The following is a 21,303-nucleotide window of genomic DNA, read 5'->3' on the forward strand; positions in this document are numbered from 1 at the left end:
GTAAGAGGAAGAATATGTGTTTTTGATTTGTGGGTGAACTGTCCCTTTAAGCACTGTGGCGCTTTGAGCTAAATGCTAACATCAGCATGCTAACATGCTCACAATGAAAATAGTAACACGCTGACGTAAGCAGGTGTTCCCCATTTTAGTTTAGCACATTAGCGTGCTAACATTTATTAATTAGCCCTTAAATAAGTACAGCTGGGGCTGATCTGAATGTCTTAAGTCATACAGATCATAAACCAAACAAAGTCAATATTTGACCTGATGATGACGCTGTATTCATCCAATAGTTGTTGAAATATTTCAGTCTGGAGTGGTGGACTCACCAGCTGACATAGATATCCCAGAACTGCGGAGCTAGTGTGGCTAAAAGTTGATTTATTTTGTAACATAAGCAATTTTATTAACAATCTGCCCGTTTGCTGTTATATTTTATGTTTTTTGATTAATATCCATCAATTATATTAATGCACTGCTGCCGATAGGACAGTATTTGGTGTGAAAGGGGGAGAGAAAGAGGGGGACGACATACAGCAGAGGGCCGCAGGCTGGAAAAGAACACACAGCTGCTGCAGCAAGGACACTGCCTTTGTACATGGGACACCCGCTCTACCCATTAAGCTCTAGGGTGCCCTGTATGTTGCATTTTAAAGTTGTGCTAATTTTAACTCCTGTATGTACCGCTGGGTAGTTCAGATATGTGGTTTTCACTGGACAGGAAGTAATGAAAAACTGTAATCTGAAAAGGAACTAAAGCTATCAGACAAATGTAGTGGAGTAAAAGGTTTGTGGAGTAGAAGTATAATGTTGCATAAAATGTAAATACTCAAGTGAAGTACCTCAAATTTGTACTTGAGTAGATCTGTGTTGAGTTACATTTCACGGACTGACACTAATGCATCTGTGATAAACTGGTTTTTAGATTATTTTGATGGCATGATGACAATCTGAGTGTAAACTGGTTGTATCTGATGTTTTCAGTCTGTTCTGGTCAGTGTCAAAGTTACATTGTGATACTGGAGTGTCCACCACAGTATACTGTTTTTTAATTATCACAAAGGGACACCAAAGTTAAGAACTTTCAGAATCTACACAGTGGCTTTAATGAACAGGAGTTTATGCTCTGTTTTGTTGTAGCTGCAAATTACTGCACCACCACCACCACTACAGTCCTCCACTCTGCTCGCTGTCTTCTTTTATTAATGTCAGCATTACAAGTAAAATGTTAAAATAAACCCAGTGCATTATCTGCCACACTTTGCTATGAAATAATTTGTGTAGTTTGAAAAACAAGAAGCAGAATTTGTTTGTTATACTTGGCTCACCAAAAGGTGAATGACCTTCTTGTTTCATTGTGTTTGTTGAACAGTCCCGTCTCCTCGGCCAGACAACTCCTTCCATGACAGCAGGGGTCAGAGCCGGAGCTCGGACGGCAGCAGTTTGTCGAACCACTCCAAACGTCAGCCAGCGTTTGACCCCTGGTAATTATCTCTCTGAACCAAAACATAACATTTAGCTGTGTTTACTAAAGAATATCTCCTCTAACAAAGGTTAAATGTGTTCATTGGTCACTGCTCTGTAAAACAGTGTTGCAGAGGATTAAATTTGATATGTCATGGCGGCTTTAAAGGTTTAATAATGTGTAACATTTCTATAGTAAAACATCTCTGAATGACCAGACCTGTGTTGTTTATTTTGTTGAGCTGTGTACTCACACAATCCCAAATGTTTCCAACAATGTTCAAACACAGAAATCTTTAATTTCATTCAAGGTGATAGTGTGTTTTGTTTGGTTGCTTGTCAGTGGCGTCATGTCCCCTTCACCCCCTGTAGTTGCTCTAACTTCCATGGAAACACGAGGTGAAACGTTAGAGAGTGAGAAGGGAATCATAGTGTCACACATTGATTGCATTTGCCATTTTGCAACACAGTAAACCAGTAGAGACCTAATTAATCGATTTTATATTTCAATATTGATCCGTTTTTCTGCAGTGTGCTACTATGACAAGTGACTCATACCAGCCTCCAACATTACAGTAACATTATAACATTAAAGTAACATTCAGCAATTCCATAAAGCTGTTTTCAGTCTGATTGTTTTGACCATGTATAACAGCGCTGGGCTAAATAAATGTAGTTAGCTACAGTAGCTGTATGGGTACTTGCCTCATCCAAGTTAACGTTATGTTAGCTAACTTTATTATTACAGCTTTTTCTTTTGAATGAAATGACATAACATGAACATACGTGACTCAGGCCTAATGCACAGATTGGTATGGTATTTTTGAAAACGGGGTTTTCCTTCCTTTGTGCTAAAAAAATTCCATCCACAGAAGCACTGTGATGAAGAAATCCAAATGAAGAATGCTGTCAGAAAATGTCAAACCAACAGGCGAGGACATAACCATTTAAATCAGGAGAGACTCGTTTTTATAGTGAAAAGAATATTTGAAAAATGTGAAAAGTCTTTGGCAATTAAACCCCATAGAGATGGTGTGAGTTAAGGAGGGTGATGAATCTTTAGTCAAATAGCGAACCCCCCGGGGTCTACATGCTGGTTGTGGTAGAGGTGGTGAAGATGCGATGAAGATGTGGAGAAGATGGAGAAGTGCTGATGATCTGGATGAGTAGAGAAACAGGCCTTTGGTGATCTCGTTCTGGACTCTGGATACGATGGCTGGAGGTGAACGGGTGGAGGACGGCGCGACAGTTCTGCCTAAAATGACAGCTGACAGCAGCAGAGGCATCAGTGTCCTGTAGCATCCTGATTGGCTGATAGAAATGGTAGCGAAGTTTGATTGGATAACTAGAGGAGTTAACGGCTATAGTCAGCTGATTGGAGGATAGGGCTGCAACGATTAGTCGACTAATCTATGACTAATCAACTATTAAAATAATCGGTGACTATTTCAGTAGTCGACTAATCGTTTGAGTCATTTTTCATAGAAAAGCACTATAAAAGTACCCCAAAATACTCTTATTGCAGCTTCTTACGGTCAAATATTGGCAGCTTTACACACTCTCCCATGACAGTGAACTGAAACCCTTTGGTGTGAGTACGAAACAAAACATTAGATGACATCATTTTGGGGTTTGAGAGAGACAGACCGACATTTTTCAACATTTCAACACATTTTTCGATGAATGATTAGTCGACTAATCGAAGAAATAATCGACAGATTAGTCGACTGAAAATAATCGTTAGTTGCAGCCCTATTGGAGAAAGCACTGGGATTAAAAGGGAGAGAATTGTGAATGGATGAGCACAAAAAAAGTCTTCCTGATTGAACCGAGCTTTATGGAATATCATTTATTTTGTGACGCCTCACAAAGAAGATAACAGAGCATAATTGGTGGTAACAACCAAAAAACCCTAACTAAAATATGTGAACATCCTCTCCCTGGATGGAGTTTTACAAAAGGTTAGTTTTTAGTGAGCTAAAGTACAGTTTCCAAAAACATCACTGTACATGTGGACAAGACCTAAATGTAACGTGAATGAAACTATAATAAATTTCCTTGTTTGTTATCATGATTTCTGTCTGAGTCACAACAGATACATTTCCATCAGCAATAGTGATGGTTTAACAGTGAAGACGACAATTCCCATGATCCATGCTTCTTCATGATGTCATCAAAGTCTATCTTTAGTTATTTTTGTGATTGAGAGACACCTCGCTGCAGAAATGACGTCCTGTATGTTTAATACAAATAGTCAGGTCTCACTGGGAGTTAAAGATACGGTACATTTTTAGTTGGGACATGATGCTCAGTAGCCTTTGTTTTATTTTCAGGACTGGCCCAGATACTGTCGTGCTGAACTCCTCTGAGCCATCCAAAGAAAAGGAGAAGCAGGGTTTCTTCAGAGCAATAAAGAAGAAGAAGAAGAAATCTCAAATGGTAACTTGTATGTCACGTTCTTCTGAGGATGTGGGTGCACTCTCTCATGCATATGTCCTCTGATGTGGATACCTTGTTTGTGAATATGTCTGTCTACACACTGTATCTCCTCCTCTGCTTTAAAGTGTTTAATGCTTTGGCCTTATTACAGACATATATAATCATTTCTCCTTGTTGTCTTGTGCATCATGTTTCGTTGTGCCACCAGTCATGTGCCTCTGTATTACAGATGCAAGTCCCTGAGGGAAGGCCGCCTGTCATCAAGAAATGTCTTTTCCCTCTGTTTAGCCCAAAGAATAACATAAAACATAGCTCCTCTGTGAGAGTCCTCCCTGTAGTGTCCTCTCCCATGGTACATGCTGTTTTACACTCTCCTACTCACCTCCTGACTCCATCTCACATCGCATGCATTAGCAGCAATAATCAAGACTGCTTTATTGATTTATTTGAAGCTTGTTGTCAGTGGTTTTCTTTGATCATTTTATGGCTACAATTAATTCACTAATAAAGATTTGTTAACACAAACCAGTCAGATCCATCTGAACAGTATTGGTACAAAATCACGCTAGAAAATTAGGCACTGAGGTGTTTTCGGTGTTCATTTGATAAAAGTAGATCTAACTCTAAGAGTTTTCAGTTTCATTAAAGGCAGGGCTGTTTACAAGTATTTTTTCAGTTAGAAGGAAAAATCTCCACCTTTTACGTTGATGTAAATGACGTCGATTGAAGCCATAGATTCAGTGCGTTATATTCACCAAGAATGTGTCTACATGTACCAAAATGCATCGTGCGTAGAAATTCATCGCAGCAGAATAATTCTGTGTCTATTGGCGTCAAAGGGCAATTTGAGCGATGGCACCACCGTTCAGTGTTTGTTATTGGCTGCTCAGGTTCTGGACGGTCCCTCCCGGCGGTCTTTTCTTGCACAGCTAAAGCAACAGCAGCCTTGGCCTCTCTCTTCGCTCCATCTCTTTGGCCATCGGCTGACCATCATTCACTCCCTCTTCCGCTATCTGCGTGTTACTGTTTCCAAAATCCCCCTACACTAGGGAAATAACAGCAACAACTTCCAAGCTAACAACCGACACACTGGAAATGGCAAGTTCTGATGAAGATTTAGATTGTGCAATGAGGCATGCCTGCTTTATTCTTTGATTGAATTGTTGTAAAGATCTACAAAGAAGAAAACAGCTTGTGAACGCACCTTGAAAAAGGCCCTGACTCCGTCTTGCAGGACTCTTATGCCCAGTGTTGTTCCGTTTCGCCCAGTCGGAGTTGATTTGCCACATCTTTTGAGATATTTCCAGTCAAACGATAGCTGAATTTGTTCCTTTTTGTGCTGGGGGTCTGGTCCTAAATTGTCCAAACCAGATCAGCAAACTTTCTTTTGCTGCTCTCTCCAGAGCCACTCTGCCCAGTTAGCACAAGCTAACACAGCAGCAGTGCTAACACCCAACAAACTCACATCAATACAGAAACAGCTCGATAGCTGTCGTTAAACCCCTTAATAAACGTTAGTTAATGTTAGCTATGTGTTGCTAATAGTTAGCTCTGTCACTGTGTGTGTGTGTGTTTAAGGGCACCACAGCTGCATCCTGGGCTTAACGTTCCGCGGGACAATTTTGATGAAACAAGTCAGAGCATTTCTTCCCCCTGTAGAAGAATGATGGTTCTCAAGGACTGACATAGAGAGATAAGTCTGGCGACCCAAGACTGCTTTGACTGTTCCGCTATAGAGCATGGCCCCTGGGTACCAGAGGCGAAACCCAACTTGTTGTCCTTCCAACCGTCCACTATGTCACTGTCACATCAAATGACAGCACTGGATGCAGGAAGAGCAAATGATTTTGCAGCTGCAAATTTGGCTTTCTCAGTCAATATAACACGCCTTGAGGAATTAATTGCTTTAATCAACTACATCTACCATAAGCACTGACTGGACATCCACATAAAAGGTGGTGTATTTTCCCTCTCAATAAATGGATCTGGCTGGTTGTTTTTGTGTTCAGTCACCGCTGATTTCAGACACAGCCCTAACAGCATGTCTCTGGTTATGAGCTGAGGATGAACGAGAGCGCTCTGGCTTTGGTTAAGCTGGTGAGATTTTAGGAGTCTGTGTGCCTGGTTACACTCACGTGAAGCTTTAATTCTCACACAGGAGCATCTGATCAACTTCTCTGCCCCTCAAAGTGCATCTTAACGCCATGACTTAATTACACAGCGTAGCTCAGGAGGGAGGAGGAACCGAAAGAGCTGATGAATACGAAAGCATCCACATTTTGACATGTTAAACTGACTGCCAGTGGCAGTAATGGTTCAGCATGAAACAGGTGTTTGAGACTCTTTCTTCCCCTCACATTTCTATTTTTATGTGACAGTCTGTTCAGATGCTGAGAGGGGGTTAGCGCTGATGACAGAGCACAAATAAAAGCAATCTGGCCAGGAGGAAACAGGCAGCCAGACTCAGAGTTGGTGGAAAATAGTGTTTGCTGCATACAGAGTAGATCATTTGAAAATACGCAGGCTTTAGGTTTGTCATTGATTATAAAAACTTCATCAATCATTAAGAAGAGGAGTTGTCTCTTCTCTTCCTCAGATCAGTGAATGCTTAGAGTTTCTGGCACCAGATGCATGTTATGATTTTAAATTTTTATGACTTCAGTGTACTTGAGACCAAACAAGGCTTATTGCCAAAAATAACTTCACAATTGTGTCCATGGTAAATTAACACATGTGAACGATAACACACAAATATGTATATAAATGTAAATATACATATTAAAGGGACAGATTATCTCCAATTCAAAAACATGTATTTTTCCTCTAACCTATGGTGTGATTTAACAATTTAGATTGTTTAAGTGTGAGTTGCCGAATGTTGTAGATATCAGCTGTAGAGACGTCTGCCTTCTCTCCAGTACAATTGAACTAGATAGCACTCGGCTTGTGGTGCTCAAAGCGTCGAAAATTACATTTGAAAATCTCATCAGCAATGTCTCTTTCCAGAAATCATGACCCGATGAGTCGTGATAATCCACAGACCTTGTTGTGAGCAGTTTCATGTAGGAACTATTTTCTTTCTACCAAACTACACCCGCCAACTGTATCACTACACAGAAGGAAGCATGAATCTACTCATGGAGGATGAGAGGCTCGTACTCAGGGCAGCTTGAGATGTAAACATTAATGGCATCTGGACTAGGCCCGTATCGTGGTATTAGTGTACCTGGGTTTTTAAAAATCTCAAAGGTGTGATCAATCAGTACTGTCAAAATTACAGATGCACATCCTTCTCATACAGGGAGGCTATCGGTCTTTGTCAGGTGGCGCTTGCGATAGCCAGAGTGTATTGTGGGTCGAATTGCCATTTTGGAGCATCAAGGGTTGTAAACAACTCAACAGAGAGCATTGTCTTTGTCTGCGGCATAACCTTTGGTGAAATGGGACACTCATGTTGTGTGAAAGACACACAAAAGAAATGGTAGAAAAGTTGACAACAACGTAAGATTTTTTAGGTTTCCCACTTGGAAAAGAGGCACTGGATAGCCTGGGTCGCAGCACTGAGACAGAAGGACATCACTTTGGATACAATATGTATTGTATGTAGTGCACATCATGCACCACCAGAGGTCAGTCTTGGGGATAATGTTATAGGACTGTAAACAGCTGACCCGCAACAGCGGAGAGAGACTGTGGGACAGAACATCATATTTTCACTTACAACTGGGTGAATTTGGGTTCATTTCAACTAGACCAGAGGTGGTGATTCTTGGTGCAATGGACTAACTAACCAAACGACTAACAAGACTAGCTAAGACGGTTATTGTGAGTTCTATTTTGTTTCTGTCAAGTATGAATAAAGTGTGTTTTACGATAAGTTAACAAGAGGAAAGGTTGAACTGAGAAGGTGTATGGTTGTATGTCTCTGGTGTGAGAGCTTGTGGAACGTAGCAAAATCGTTGGTTGGGGGGATGAGGGTGGTGTGTTTGGGAGCGCTGCACACAAATACATTCATATAACGTATACCCGGTGAAATTTCAGGAAGGTATAAAAAACTAGATACTGCTCAAGCATAATGGCGTCCTCCTTGGCTGTGCTGTAACATTAGCTAGCTCAGTGGTGCTAAGTGAGCTAGCAGTTGATACACACTTCCTTCTGCACGGTATTACAGTTGGCGGGTGTAGAAAGAAAATAGTTCCTACATGAAACTGCTCACAACAAGGTCTGTCTTGAGTAACTGGGGCATGATTTCTGGAAAGAGACATTGGTGTTGAGTTTTTTAAAGGTATTTTTTTGGCACTTTGCGCACTACAAGCTGAACGCCACCTAGTTCCATTATATTGGAGAGAAGGCAGACATCTATATGGTCGATATCTTCAGCACTCTGCAACTCACACTAAAACAATCTAGACTGATAAAAGCACTACACATGAGAGGAACAAAAAAAGTGTTTTTGATTTTGGGGTGAACTGTCCCTTTAAGTACATGCTGTCTGTCTCTTGTTGTCCTTCACATTGTGTGGACCCATTATGGCCATGTAAGAAAGTGTCAGTATGGACGTGTTAACTGATATGTCTATATCCACTGTATGAAAGGTTACTGGTGAAGGGGTGGACGCAGTCATCCAGAAGTCCTCCAGGTCCTCCAGTCACCAGAGCAGCCGCCACAGGAACCGCGACAAGAGCAGAGACCGGGACCAAGAACGAGACCGAGACAGGGACAAGGACTGGCCACCTGAGAAACTGTCCGATTCACACTCTCCGGTAAGTCTAAAAAAAATGAGTAAAAGTATCTTCCTGATGCGTGTCATTTTGAACGTGTCGTTCATCTGTAATGTGTCCTTTTCAGAGTCAGCCACTGAAATCTCTGCGCAAACTCCTGCACCTTTCATCCTCATCCTCCAACCAGACCGCGCAGTCTGACATGCGCTACCAGCCGCTGCCTAATCCAGCATCTGCTCAAGGTGGTTTCACGGAGAGCCGGGGTCACTCAGGGGTCAGTACGCCCCAGCTGAAGAGCCGACAGTCAGCCTACCCGCTGACTGGACAGCTGGAGTCTGGCTGGCACTCCTCAGCCCTGGGCCGCCCCGAGGGCAACCCCTACCCAGAGCAAATGAGCATCAAGGGAGGCCAGAACGGGCATGGCTTCGGACGCCCCTCCAGGTCACGTATGCCAAACCTCAACGACCTGAAAGAGACGGCTCTGTGATCTCCCTCACCCTTCAGCTCTCAGATCCACTTCAGACTCCTCCGTTTCCCCTCTGTTGCTCCTACACGTCCCTTGCGTAACAGTACACCTGCTGACTATACACACACACACACACACACATGAACACACAGATACCAAACCTTCAGTTTTAAACACTGCTTGCGAACAGGCCAAAAGCCTTTTTATGTCTTCATTTTTTTTAAAGCTTCCATGTTTGATAGACTTTATATTATTACTTCTGTAATTCTGATTATAATTTGTATTATAAAGTAAATATATTACAAATTAAATATATATAAATGGATAGATAAAGTGTAGATTTTAAGTGTAAGTATTTTTGTTTCTATTCAATATAGAAATATAGTACATTTTACTGCGTAGTATTTCCTTAAGACTATCTAAGGCATTCTAAACAAATAAAGTTTTATCAGTTGTTACAATAGAGGTTGGTAATGTCAGTAACTTTGCAGTGTGTTCATCTCACCCAGGATTGTAACTCTTCGTCCGAGCTGTCTTGCCTTTGGATGTGCTCCGTCATACTGGTTACAGATGCTCAAACGTGCAACTGCAAGTCAAAGCAGTCTTTTTCTTGAAAATATAGCTGTAGTGCAATTTTTCTGAGTTGGCACTGACAATCTATAAAGGCTTAAATCTCTTTGTTCTTTTTTAGGATATTTAGGTTTTTATGTCTTTTTGTAATGCAGCCATTTTAGACACACTATGGTGCCATAAACTGACAGAAATCCTAACCTACATCGCCCTCTGTAGGGTATAATGAAGCACTGCATCTACTGTTTCCTGACTGACATAACCAAGCACTAACTAACATTTAGGCACTGACTTCATGCACAGTATGTGTAAATCATCATTTTCATATATATATATATATATATATATATATATATATATATATATATATTTTAAACAAATGTTATACAGTTAAAACTATGGGTACATTTAAATCATTTCAATTTAAACACACATAATAATCATTCCTTGTACAGACTATACCAATGACCCTTTTGGTAGTAACTTAATCTGAAAGTATTTACTGAAATGTTTATTTATGTAAAAGAGTGAAGCGCCCTTACAGAAGAAAAATACATTGCCTTGCTTTGAACAAAGGATCCGGTTGATGTCAAAGGACATGTGAAGCTGATACCGAAGGATTCTCTCTGCTAACTTCCCTCACTGATTCAAATCTGTTTGTTTCTCATTTCTTTCTTAAACATTTCACATAAGCAACGTCCAAGTGGTTCTACTTGTTTACTCAGTTAAATAAATTCATAAATGCATCCATAGATATTATATAAAGTTTAACTGCTGTAAAAATTTGATTCATACAACATAAACCCAATCATTGTTATAAAGTAATTTTTACAGCAGCTAGAGAAACACAAAAGCCATTCTGGGTGTTCAAGTACAGTGGTTCTCAAACCTTTTTGTCTGATGTACCCCCCCACAAACCTGTCCGATGAACTCAAGTATCAACACAATCCATCATGTTTCAAATGTGTTTCCTTGAATTTATCATAAGCTGGATGTTACTAACACTATTGATTATATAAGTGTGTATTATTATAGAAACGTTGTCATACAGTTAAATTGTCAATGTTTATAGTTGTATTGCTTCATCTTAAAGTGGCAGAAGTTCAACATTTCAACCATATATCCTTTACTTTTAGCTAGCTATTTTAATTGTTTTACCATTACTTTTAACTATTTCAATTGTTCAGTCATTACTTTCAGCTAACAATTTTCAGCCATATCCATTACTTTTAGCTAGCTATTTTAATTATTTTATAATTACTTATGGCTAACTATTTCAACTGTTCATCCATTACTTTTACCTAACTATTTCAATTGTTAAGTCATGACTACAATTTATAGCTATATCCATTACTTTTAGCTAACTATTTCAACTGTTTGTCCATTGACAGCCAATAACTGTTTACTTTTTAACTGAGTAATTTTGTTTTAGCTTTAGCATGTTATTTTTATGCTAGCTAATTTTTATGCTAGCTAAAAAACTGTTTTCTAATTTGTTTTAGCTAACTAGTTAAACCATTCATTATTACATTATTATTATTTCAACCACTGGCCGCTGTTCCTTAAGCCAACTATTTCTACTGTATTACTTTTAGCTAGCTATTTCAGCTGTTTATCCGTTACCACATTTAACTTTTTGAACAGTTTATAACATTAGTGTTAGCTATTCCAACCAATTTGCCACTTCTTTTAGCTAACTAGCAGAACTCTAACCATTTCTTTTAGCTTTTTTAGCATTTGTCCATTATTCTTATTCTAGCTAAGTATTACCGTTTGTTTTAGATCACTATTTCAACCATTTATGCTGCATTCACGTAGAATGAGGGAAATGGTAGGCTGCAAACTGGATATCATTCTAGTGTAGCTATTTCAACTGTTTATTCATTACCACATTTACCTAATTAACTATTTGAACAGTTTGTTCATTACTTAGCTATTCTAACCATTTTGCTGCTACTGTTAAGATAACCAGTTCAACTGTTTTCATTCCTTATAGCTGTTTAACCATTTGTTTATAGCTTGCTAGCTAACATTAACTATTAATGTTTGCTTTAGCTCCGTATTTCAACCATTTATCCATTACATTTAGCAGTTCCAACCATTTCCCCAATACTTTGAGCTAAATATTTCATCCATAGGCCTATATCAGTTACTTTTAGCTATCTTTTTTAACTGTTTATCCATTTCTTTTAGCTTGTTCATCATTTGTCAGTTACTTTCACGCTAGCTAACTATTACAACTTTGTTTTAGCTCACTGTTTGAACCATTTATTTTTTTTCATTTAGCTAGCTATTTCAACTGTTTATCTATTACCTATTTTAACTGTTTATCAGTTTATTGTGACTTTTACCTCTTCAACCACGTTGCCACCACTTTAAGCTAACCATTTTAACTGTTTGTCCATACATTTATATTTTTCGGTTACATTTATGCTAGCTATGCTATCACTGCTGTTTGTTTTAGCTTACTATTTCAACCTTTTATCTATTACATTTAGCATTTATAGCTGTTTCCACAGTAGTTTAAGCTGACTATGTCATATGTCCACTACTTTTAGCTATCTATTTCTAGCCTGAGTGTCAGACTGAAGCTCCAGTTGAGTGGGCGGGGTCTATGGTCTGGAACCAGGCTAATCTATTTCAGCTTTATTTCAGTTTATCCATTACCGCATTTACTTATCTGAACAGGTTATTTAATACGTTTAGCTAGTTCAACCAATTTGCCACTACATTTATCTTTCTAGTTTAACTGTTAATCCTTGTATGTTAGTTTTTTCACCATCTGTTACTTTTGCTAGCTAACATTACAACTGTTAAAGCTCACTAATTCAGCCGTTCATCTGTTACATTTAGCATTTTTAACCATTTCCCCAATATTTTTGGCTACCTGTTTTAACTGTTTGGCTACCTATTTTAACTGTTGTTTAGATTCACAGCCCAGTTAATTGCTAAGTAGGTTTTCAGATACTGTACAAGGAATCTACTTTGGTGTTTAGAGAGAGGTTGACAAGAATCACAGACCAAATAATACTTGTAGAATATTAAAGAAATTGCGATGAAAAAATACAGTTAAAAAATATGTACAGTGTAACTGTTTTAAATGAAGGAGCAGGCAGGAATGTGCAAAAATATATTTTAGGGCAATAATAATTCAACTTGGCCAGTGATAGGGTGCCGGGTGGCCCACCAATTAAAATACAATGATTTATACTGGGAAGTTTTTTGTGCCTTGAATGTAGATAAGGATTTGCCACTGAAAGATGAGTAATAACACCCAGTGTTGACAAGTTGAAAATAGGCAATTTATTAAACTGATAAATATTAGTCTGTTTATTAACTGGCCCCTGGCCCCCAGGCGAAACAAGTTGACTATCCCTGTTTTAAAGGATGTGCAAAGGTTTACAGTATTTTAGTAGCTCATCATCTGTTTCTTTTAGCTTTTCACCATTTGTTCATTACATTCGCAGTAGTTAAATATTTCGACAATTAATTTATTGCTTTGAGCGAACTGTTTTGACTTTAACGCTTGCTTGCTAACTTTACACATGCTCTTAATAGCAACATAAACTAATGTTCAGATTAAATTACTTCTGTTTAAAGTCTCTCCATAACCCATCTGCAGAAGTACCCCCTGGACTACATGTACCTCCTGGTTGGGAATCACTGTACTCGTGTATTTTTTTATCTGATTGCACACACTGAGCCACCTGGGACAAGCTTATGAGAAAAATTTAATACCGAACCACAGTGGGGGCAGAAGCTCTGCACTGTAACATTGTTTTCTGTCTGGGATAAAGTGCCATGAAAGTAGCTTGGCAGAAATAAATCCTAAGCTTTTTTTAATGTTGCACTTTGAAGAGACTGTATGGCTCAGCAATATTGCCCTGACTCTGTAAATTCTTCCTCACTTCATGTTCATCATGTGCACAGTGTGTGAAGACTGAAACATGGGGCCTGAGGCTCCCACAGTTACACACTGAGTCCAAACATCACCGTATCGTATTGTGTATTTTGCATCTGTAAGGACCGTGCACACTCTGTACTTGACACAATACAGTTCTCTCTTTGGATTATTGTTTTGCAGAAGGAGCACTGTGTATTATATTAATACTGATGTGTGACTACTTGTTTGGTAATATTTATAACAGAAGATGTTTATCAACTGTTTAAATGAAATCAAGTATTACGTTTGTGCTTTTACTACAGACACAAATTAGTAGCATAGTCAGTGTTTATCTGCTTTTTTTTTCAACAGAGCATTTACATGAGAGCATAAACCCACAAATGAATGCTTAACAATTTTAGAATATTCATGTTTACATATGTAACAGTAAATCTCAAATAAAACAAACTCATTTGATTTCAAACTTGACCTGTAGAATCTTTTTTATTATAGTGTTCGTCTGTGATTCAAAGACAGTAATGAGTAAACAAATCTTTCATGTACTCCTGTAGTTTTATTGACGGTAACAGGCCTCCAAATTGGAATTTAAAACTTGAATCCCTGTATTCATTGAGGTGTCCAATTTTGTATTTACATATTAAACAATACAGACTTTAAGACAGATAAATAGTGCATCAAACATGTCCACCTTCCCAGACTTAGTTTGCTGTGAGCCTCATCATAGAGATGAAGGTCATAACAAAGTAACATGATGGATCTTTTGTCGCTGGACCGATGTCCCCTTTTGGCAAGCTGCAGGTTGGCAGGGGAAGGATGGACAGTGAGGACAAAGCAGGCTGAGTGCACTTCAGGAGCACTTGTTCATGCACATCAGCAGCTCCATCCTCACGGCGATGCGGGTGTGCCAGCCCAGCGGCAGCAAGCGGATGTACCGAGCTACGATGGGTGGGCGCAGCAGGTTCTGTACGGTGGAGGAGCGGTCAGAGTTCCCATAGAAGACCTGAAGGGTAGAAAGTAAACACGCATGTCAAGATATTCAAGATGACTTCTCTTGATATCTCTTTACCTTCACTTCATTCTTCACGAGGATCCACTTTCATAGTAAAACTGATGGTTGGACCAAGACAGGAAACTGATTTCTGCACCATTCGAGGGCATAAATCAAGACAGTAATTATAATATGTATTGGGGGAGGGGTGGCACATCCACCCCAATGTTCAAATATGCTAAAAATGCTATTCTACGATAGGCAACCGTAGGCAACTGAAATACTCAGTAGCTGATGTAACTATAGTCATAAATAAACTTGACAAAGAGCTATTAGTACAACTACTGGCTACAGTATTACGTTATGTTCACATCGGAGAAGAATAACACAATTCGTGCGAGTGGCATGTAAAGTCAATGTAAAGACGCGAATAAGACGCGAATTCCCGCCAGATGGACGCAATGTCGATGATGCGAAATACACGAATTAAGCAGGGTGAATGAAGCGAGTAGCGTGATTTCACGTCATATGCTTTGTTGAAAGCTATGTTGAAAGTTGAAAAATCTGAAATTTAGCAAGTGATTTGTGCGCAATATAGCCAATCACCACTGAGATCTTCCAGGGACATAAGACACCAAGGATGTACGGCCAAAGTTCATTCACTTATTCAGCAATTTCATGTGCATATGACGTGAGTATGCAGTCAACACAAAACATTCAGTGTTCAAACTCGCTTGAGTAACACAACAACGCGAAAATTTGCGTTGCGTTTGGTGTGAACACAAACATTACAGTGAACTGCAGGTCTGCATGTGGTTTGTCCAAGTGGTGTTGCCGTAACCTAGCAGAACACGGCGCATGGGTGTGTTCAACTAATGTTAATGTCTTTTTACATTCAGTTTGTCATAAAGCCCACGTGAAGTCTGTGGAAAGTGTCATTTATGCATGTGTAATTTCTGTAGACAGTAGCAGCTTTTATTAATTCCAAATAGAGGCCCCCAAGATTGAGTCCCAAAACCTGAAGATGAGTCAGCATTTTTGCACTCCTGGTTCCCTCGTCTCAAAGTCTGCGAGTTTGTTTTTTTTAAGGGGTTTTGGGTTAGAGGCTGAAATAAGGTCTGTGATTATATTGCATGACATATTAAATACCCAACTTGGGAATTTTGAAGCTTTTAGGCAGTTGCTAACAAGTGGCTGAGTGAGACTACAAAACGTCATCACACCAAGCGTTGCTTAATAGTATCGTTGTGGTTGGGACATGCAACTGCAGCCTAACGTTAGCTTTTTACTTCTGGCGATTGCATTTAAGCTTAAAAAATCCTAAAAGTGGTGTTCAGCTGTGAAGATTATGTTAATATCATAAACATTTGTTTTTCACAGAGCTTATTTTCTGCAATAATTCAAGATCCAGTGGAAAAATCCCTTTTTTGATGAGGGAACCAGGGCAGGGGCTGGAGCACTCCGCTTGTTCATTGTATGTGTATAGTATACCATAAAGCTGTACTTGCTCATAATTAATAAAATAACATAATAGAAAATGATTCGTCAAATGTTGAAATTTCCTCTGGGGCCAGGGAGTGGTGCCCCAGCTCCCCTGGCAGATTTGGTCCCCCCCAATATTGGCTATGGCCGTGGCATTATCTGTAACTATATAGATATCTAGTTTATTTGTATTTAGTATAACTCGTTGATCCCATATGATATTCTGAGGCTGATTAGATTGATTGATTAAACACCAAACAGAGGTGAAAACCAAAGTCCAGATTATGGCTGAAACTAACTTTGATTTGATTTTTTTGATTATTTTCTTCTATATAATTTCAGACAGTAGTGAAAAATGCTTATAACATTTTCTCCTAGAGCCAGAAGTGACATTTTCAAATGTCTAATGTTCAACCAAGAGTCTAACCTCCAATGGCACTCAACTGACAATGATAGAAAACAGAAAAGCAGCAAATTCTCACACTGGAGAAGCTGGACCCAGAGAAATGACAATTCCTTCCAGCTCTGAACAGAACCAGGTATTGTGAGGTTGTCTGTTGCTGTATTCCCTAATAAAGTGGTCAGACGATCATTTGTTGCATGAAGAGATAACACTGACCGCTCTTCTGTGTACTTACCCTGTTGTTTCCTGTCTGGTCTTTGTAATAGATCCAGTTGAGTGTCTCCACACTGCGATACTGGATGCTGTATTTAGTGATCCACTCGTCAGCATCACAGCGGCCCTGGGTGAGGATACCAGACACCACACTGACCTCTTTCAGGTCGATCTGGATCCACTGATGCTGGTCGTTAAACTTGGAGAGCCATGCACACCTAACAAACATCCACATGTATGCTTTTGTTGTAGTATGTTCACAGCAATGATAATAAAAAAGAAGATCTGTGTGGTCATGACGTACCCAAAGCCTTGGTTGTTAAGGCGAGCCTTGTTGGGGAGCCAGGAGGAGTACCAGCCGGCGTACTGGTCCTGATTGGAGCAGCTGATCTGGTCTGAGGACACAGATCCAGATTCAAAGCCCAGAGCTCTGTGGTAAGGACATTCTGTGGAGGACATTCAAACGTTTTAATCGGTAAGCTATTAAAACAAGTGGAAGACAAGAGTTTAGTTATTAATAAATGAAGAGAATTGCCTCAGACTTGATTTAGTCTGGGCTTAATATTTTTGTGTTGGAAAAAGATATACGTTTCTTCCCTGTTCCAAAACCAGAATCAGACCCTGAAAAGTGTAGGGTTAGCTAGCTAGCTACTGAAGATATAGCCTACTGAATGTATACACATGCTGCTTTTGCTTTTTAATGATTATAACAGTGAAACAAAGACCGACCCTGCTGTACAGAAACCAGTGAAGGGAAGCAGGGAAACTTTGCTGATATTGAACCAGCTGTGTGGCATCACATTGTATGCAGATGAACGTTGTTTGACTTCTCCCAGAGATCCTTGCCTGTCCAGCAGTGGAGGTCTGGGCGCTGGCATCTGCACACACTGTGATGCCACACAACTGGTTCATTGTCTTGTGTGGCGATCAGCAGTGATGTGGTGGTTCACTTTTACACTGTGATCTGTAGCCTATAGTTCGGCTTTAGCTTCTAACTATCTTTGTCTTTTTAACCTGTTGTTGCTGCTGAGTCAGTTTGACATCCTGGATATATCCTTCAAACACAGACTGTAGAGTAAGGTCAGATTATTTTTTTAGCAGTGACTGCAAGACTTAAAATAAGAGAGGCTCAGACATGGAGCTGCACATTTAAGCGGCCAAAGACTTGGTATATCATGACAATTTAGAGCGTGTGACAAACAAGCATTGTCGGTACTGTAGGAACTCCCCAAGTGTTACTTCCTACAATTCAGAGACCCGGTTCTGAGAACAATGGATTCTCCTAATTTAGCCAGAACTACGCCAAACCATGATTGAAGTCACGTAGGCCATTTGGCCAAAGTCCCATCAGGATAACAACAACAGGTCATCATCTGCATACATGCACGGTAAATATCATTTGTTCTTTCAACACCAGGTTGTGTTGTCAGTGTGCTAACTGGCTAACTCTTGGATCTGTCCTGTTGGTCTTATAGTTTTTCTTTTTGAATGACAAATACAGACTACCACCACCTGCTGGTGTTGAGAGTTATTTCCTCTCACGCAGACACAGAACGTACGTGCTAGTTAGCCATTGGCTGTGGTCTTTGCTGTGTGCCACTTGTTGGCTGAGACACAGGTGATGAGAGGCGGCACAACAGTCGGCCTTTGTCGCCACTAGTTTTTGTTAGTTTGGTGTGTCTTGGCCTTTACGTGTATACATTTTGAAACAGGCCCCTTTTAATTTCACACAGCTTATTAACTCCTCCAGATGAATACAGTACCTGAATGCCGTTATGCCAAAGAAGAAAAAATGTTAAAAAGTTGACACAGGATTTGGGTGCACATACAAAATAAATCCAGTTCATGCAGCCTAAAATAAAACTAGGTCAGTATAATGAAGTGCATCAGGATTTCCTCCTCTGATAATGAATTGTAAGCAGCTGGTGATTTAGCTTAAATTAAGATCTGATACTGCCAAGGATTGCGTGATAAGGCGGAAGACGATGGCGGAGGCATCATCTGATGTGTGCTGCTTTGCCCAGTATCATGCTATTAGGTGAAGGGCACGCCCTATTTTGGGCTCCCTAATCTGCTCATCACATTCCTGCACAGGTAATGAGATTACCTTACAGCGTTTGTCGTTCCGGGCCTCTTCTTCACAGTTGTTCATTTCTTAACCCCAAACTGTTTTTATCCTAACAAGGCATCTGAGTGAGGAAGAGCACGGCTGAATATTGTCAGGATCATAGTGGAAGGTGATTGTGCACCGCTGCGGAGATGCGGAGACTGAGCCAAGATTAGATTGAGAGCATGTAGAGACGCAGCCAGCGACCATCAGCTGTGTGATCCATCACACCAGCTGGAGCTCTCTGTGTGCCCAAAACACCTAAAACATCCACAGGATACGAAGCTGCCCGTCATTAATCTTTACATGTGTGATGTCTCCTGCTGTCGTTGTCCTTCATATAATCACTCTTTTTCTTCTGGCCTAGTTTATCAGACGTCCAACATCCTCAAGAGTGAAAGAGACTGGGGAGCACAACTTACCTGGCATGCAGGTCATTGGGTGACCCTTAGGTGGCGGGGGCAGGGGTGAGGTCTCCAGGACAGGTGGGATGACAGTGGGGAAACGTGTGGGTGAATCAGCAGACTCGCAGTCGCAGGTGCAGGCTTTGACATTTGATGTCAATGTCTCGATCACCTGCTGGTCCTCCTCCTGCAGCTCCTCCTCCTGGACGGCCTCCTCCTCCTAAAGGACACATGGGAAAGAGTTAATCCAGAGTTCAAATCACAAATTCTTCCAGGCCGGTTATTATCAGGCTCTTACCTCCTGTGAGTGAACAGCCATCAGGGCTGTGCCACATCAAAAGATGCATGAAATGTAGAAGTAGATGGAGGAAAATGTGAACGCTAAAACCAAAAATTTGCAGAAGAAACTGAGAGGAAATAAAATTAAATGAACACAAATTAATTTGTTAAGTGTTTGCATGCATTTGGACGAAAGTAAGATGACAGTCAACGTGAAAAATATCTTTAATTATTCTGCAGGATTCATGTTTCTATATGGAAGCTGAATAAAAAAAATATCATGACATACAGAGAAAAAAGTAACTTTGAATCACAAATAATGAACCACCAATATGGTACTTTAACATGATTACAAACAGACATGACACACAAGGCAGAACAGTGTGAATATTCCTGATTATTAAGGCGGACAGAGTGCGCTATGATTTAATAATATCCCTCCTGCAGGTGTACAGTCACTTACCCTGAGATAGAAGCAGGAGGAACAACACAGCAGCCCTTCGAGTGGTGACCTCCATCTTCCTCTTCAGCTGTGCTGGAATGCGACAAGTGTGTGATACTCAACGCTACAGAAGATTGGATTACTGTAATCCACAGGCCTGTGATGGCCTCATCTAATACTCTTTATTGGCCCTGAGACACCTCCCTCAGGCTCTTCTATTGTACTGCACCTGCAGTGAAGAGTTACCATCACTTGATAAATCAAGAATGACGACACTCTTATTGGCGGCGGTGCCATCACCTGTCAACATTACAGTCTGCTCTCAATTTAAAGGAGTTTAGAGGCGGCACTACTCCTGCACCAAACTACACTCTTTTTACCAAATTATGAGACAATAGGCCCCTGGGGCACAGATATGCAAAGGCCCCACCACCTTTATTACATAAGTGGAAGACACACAGACTTTTTGGTGGTTTTTGGTTGTTTGGGTCTCTCTGAGGTTACTTTGTACTAATTTAGCCTGATTTGTTGTTATATTGAGATAATTCATTTTGTGTCTCTTTGAACTAATTTTGTGTTTTGTTGAGGTCATTTTGTCTTTTTGTGGTCGTTTGGGTCTTTTTGTGGTTGTTTGGGTTTCTCTGAGGTCATTTTGTGTCTCTTTGAACTAATTTTGCATTTTATTGAGGTAATTTTGTCTTTTTTTGGTCATTTGATGTCTTTTTTGGTCGTTTGGGTCTCTATGAGGTCATTTTGTGTCTCTTTGAACTAATTTTGCATTTTATTGAGATAATTTTGTGTCTTTTTTTGTTGTTTTGTGTCTTTTTGTCATTTGGGTCTCTCTGAGGTCATTTTGTGTCTCTTTGAACTAATTTTGTGTTTTATTGAGGTCATTTTGTCTTTTTGTGGTCGTTTGAGTCGTTTTGTGGTTGTTTAGGTCTCTCTGAGGTCATTTTGTGTCTCTTTGAATTAATTTTGTGTTTTATTAAGATCATTTTGTGTCTTTTATGGTCGTTTTGTGGTCATTTAGGTGTCTGAGGTCATTTTGTGTCTCTTTGAACTAATTTTGCATTTTATTGAGGTAATTTTGTCTTTTTTTGGTCATTTGATGTCTTTTTTGGTCGTTTGGGTCTCTATGAGGTCATTTTGTGTCTCTTTGAACTAATTTTGCATTTTATTGAGATAATTTTGTGTCTTTTTTTGTTGTTTTGTGTCTTTTTGTCATTTGGGTCTCTCTGAGGTCATTTTGTGTCTCTTTGAACTAATTTTGTGTTTTATTGAGGTCATTTTGTCTTTTTGTGGTCGTTTGAGTCTTTTTGTGGTTGTTTAGGTCTCTCTGAGGTCATTTTGTGTCTCTTTGAATTAATTTTGTGTTTTATTAAGATCATTTTGTGTCTTTTATGGTCGTTTTGTGGTCATTT

At 39.8% G+C, this 21,303-nt stretch overlaps 2 protein-coding genes across 5 annotated transcripts in view; one reads left to right on the plus strand and one right to left on the minus strand.

Moving 5' to 3' along the window:
• Positions 1-10,571, plus strand: part of LOC117253927 (cyclin-dependent kinase-like 5) — a 72,504-nt gene extending 61,933 nt beyond the window's left edge. For 2 of the 4 annotated variants that reach the window (XM_033621809.2, XM_033621812.2), the window contains 5 exons: positions 1,373-1,484; positions 3,798-3,903; positions 4,133-4,255; positions 8,499-8,666; positions 8,752-10,571. In XM_033621809.2, the coding sequence (XP_033477700.1) occupies positions 1,373-1,484; positions 3,798-3,903; positions 4,133-4,255; positions 8,499-8,666; positions 8,752-9,111 (869 nt within the window). In that variant the 3' untranslated portion in view covers positions 9,112-10,571. The remainder of the gene's footprint in view (positions 1-1,372; positions 1,485-3,797; positions 3,904-4,132; positions 4,256-8,498; positions 8,667-8,751) is intronic. The other 2 variants (XM_033621813.2, XM_078168553.1) reach the window with 1 other exon arrangement.
• Positions 10,572-14,302: 3,731 nt separating this feature from the next.
• Positions 14,303-20,068, minus strand: LOC117254389 (retinoschisin-like). The gene is made up of 6 exons (XM_033622650.2): positions 19,904-20,068; positions 19,460-19,485; positions 19,180-19,381; positions 16,955-17,096; positions 16,673-16,868; positions 14,303-14,564 (listed from the first exon to the last, which is right to left on the minus strand). The coding sequence occupies exons 1-6, from the start codon at positions 19,956-19,958 to the stop codon at positions 14,412-14,414; spliced, it is 774 nt and encodes a 257-aa protein (XP_033478541.1). The 5' UTR covers positions 19,959-20,068; the 3' UTR covers positions 14,303-14,411.
• Positions 20,069-21,303: the final 1,235 nt, after the last annotated feature.

This window comes from Epinephelus lanceolatus, chromosome 6 (genome assembly GCF_041903045.1).
Source record: "Epinephelus lanceolatus isolate andai-2023 chromosome 6, ASM4190304v1, whole genome shotgun sequence".
Taxonomy (NCBI): domain Eukaryota; kingdom Metazoa; phylum Chordata; class Actinopteri; order Perciformes; family Serranidae; genus Epinephelus; species Epinephelus lanceolatus.

Coding starts and splice junctions, on each gene's coding strand:
- LOC117254389 (XM_033622650.2), bottom strand. CDS start 19,958: ATGGAGGTCACCACTCGAAGGGCTGCTGTGTTGTTCCTCCTGCTTCTA. Junction 19,382..19,459: donor TGGCTGTTCACTCACAGGAG/GTAAGAGCCTGA, acceptor TGTGTCCTTTAG/GAGGAGGAGGCCGTCCAGGA. Junction 16,869..16,954: donor CTTAACAACCAAGGCTTTGG/GTACGTCATGAC, acceptor GATGTTTGTTAG/GTGTGCATGGCTCTCCAAGT.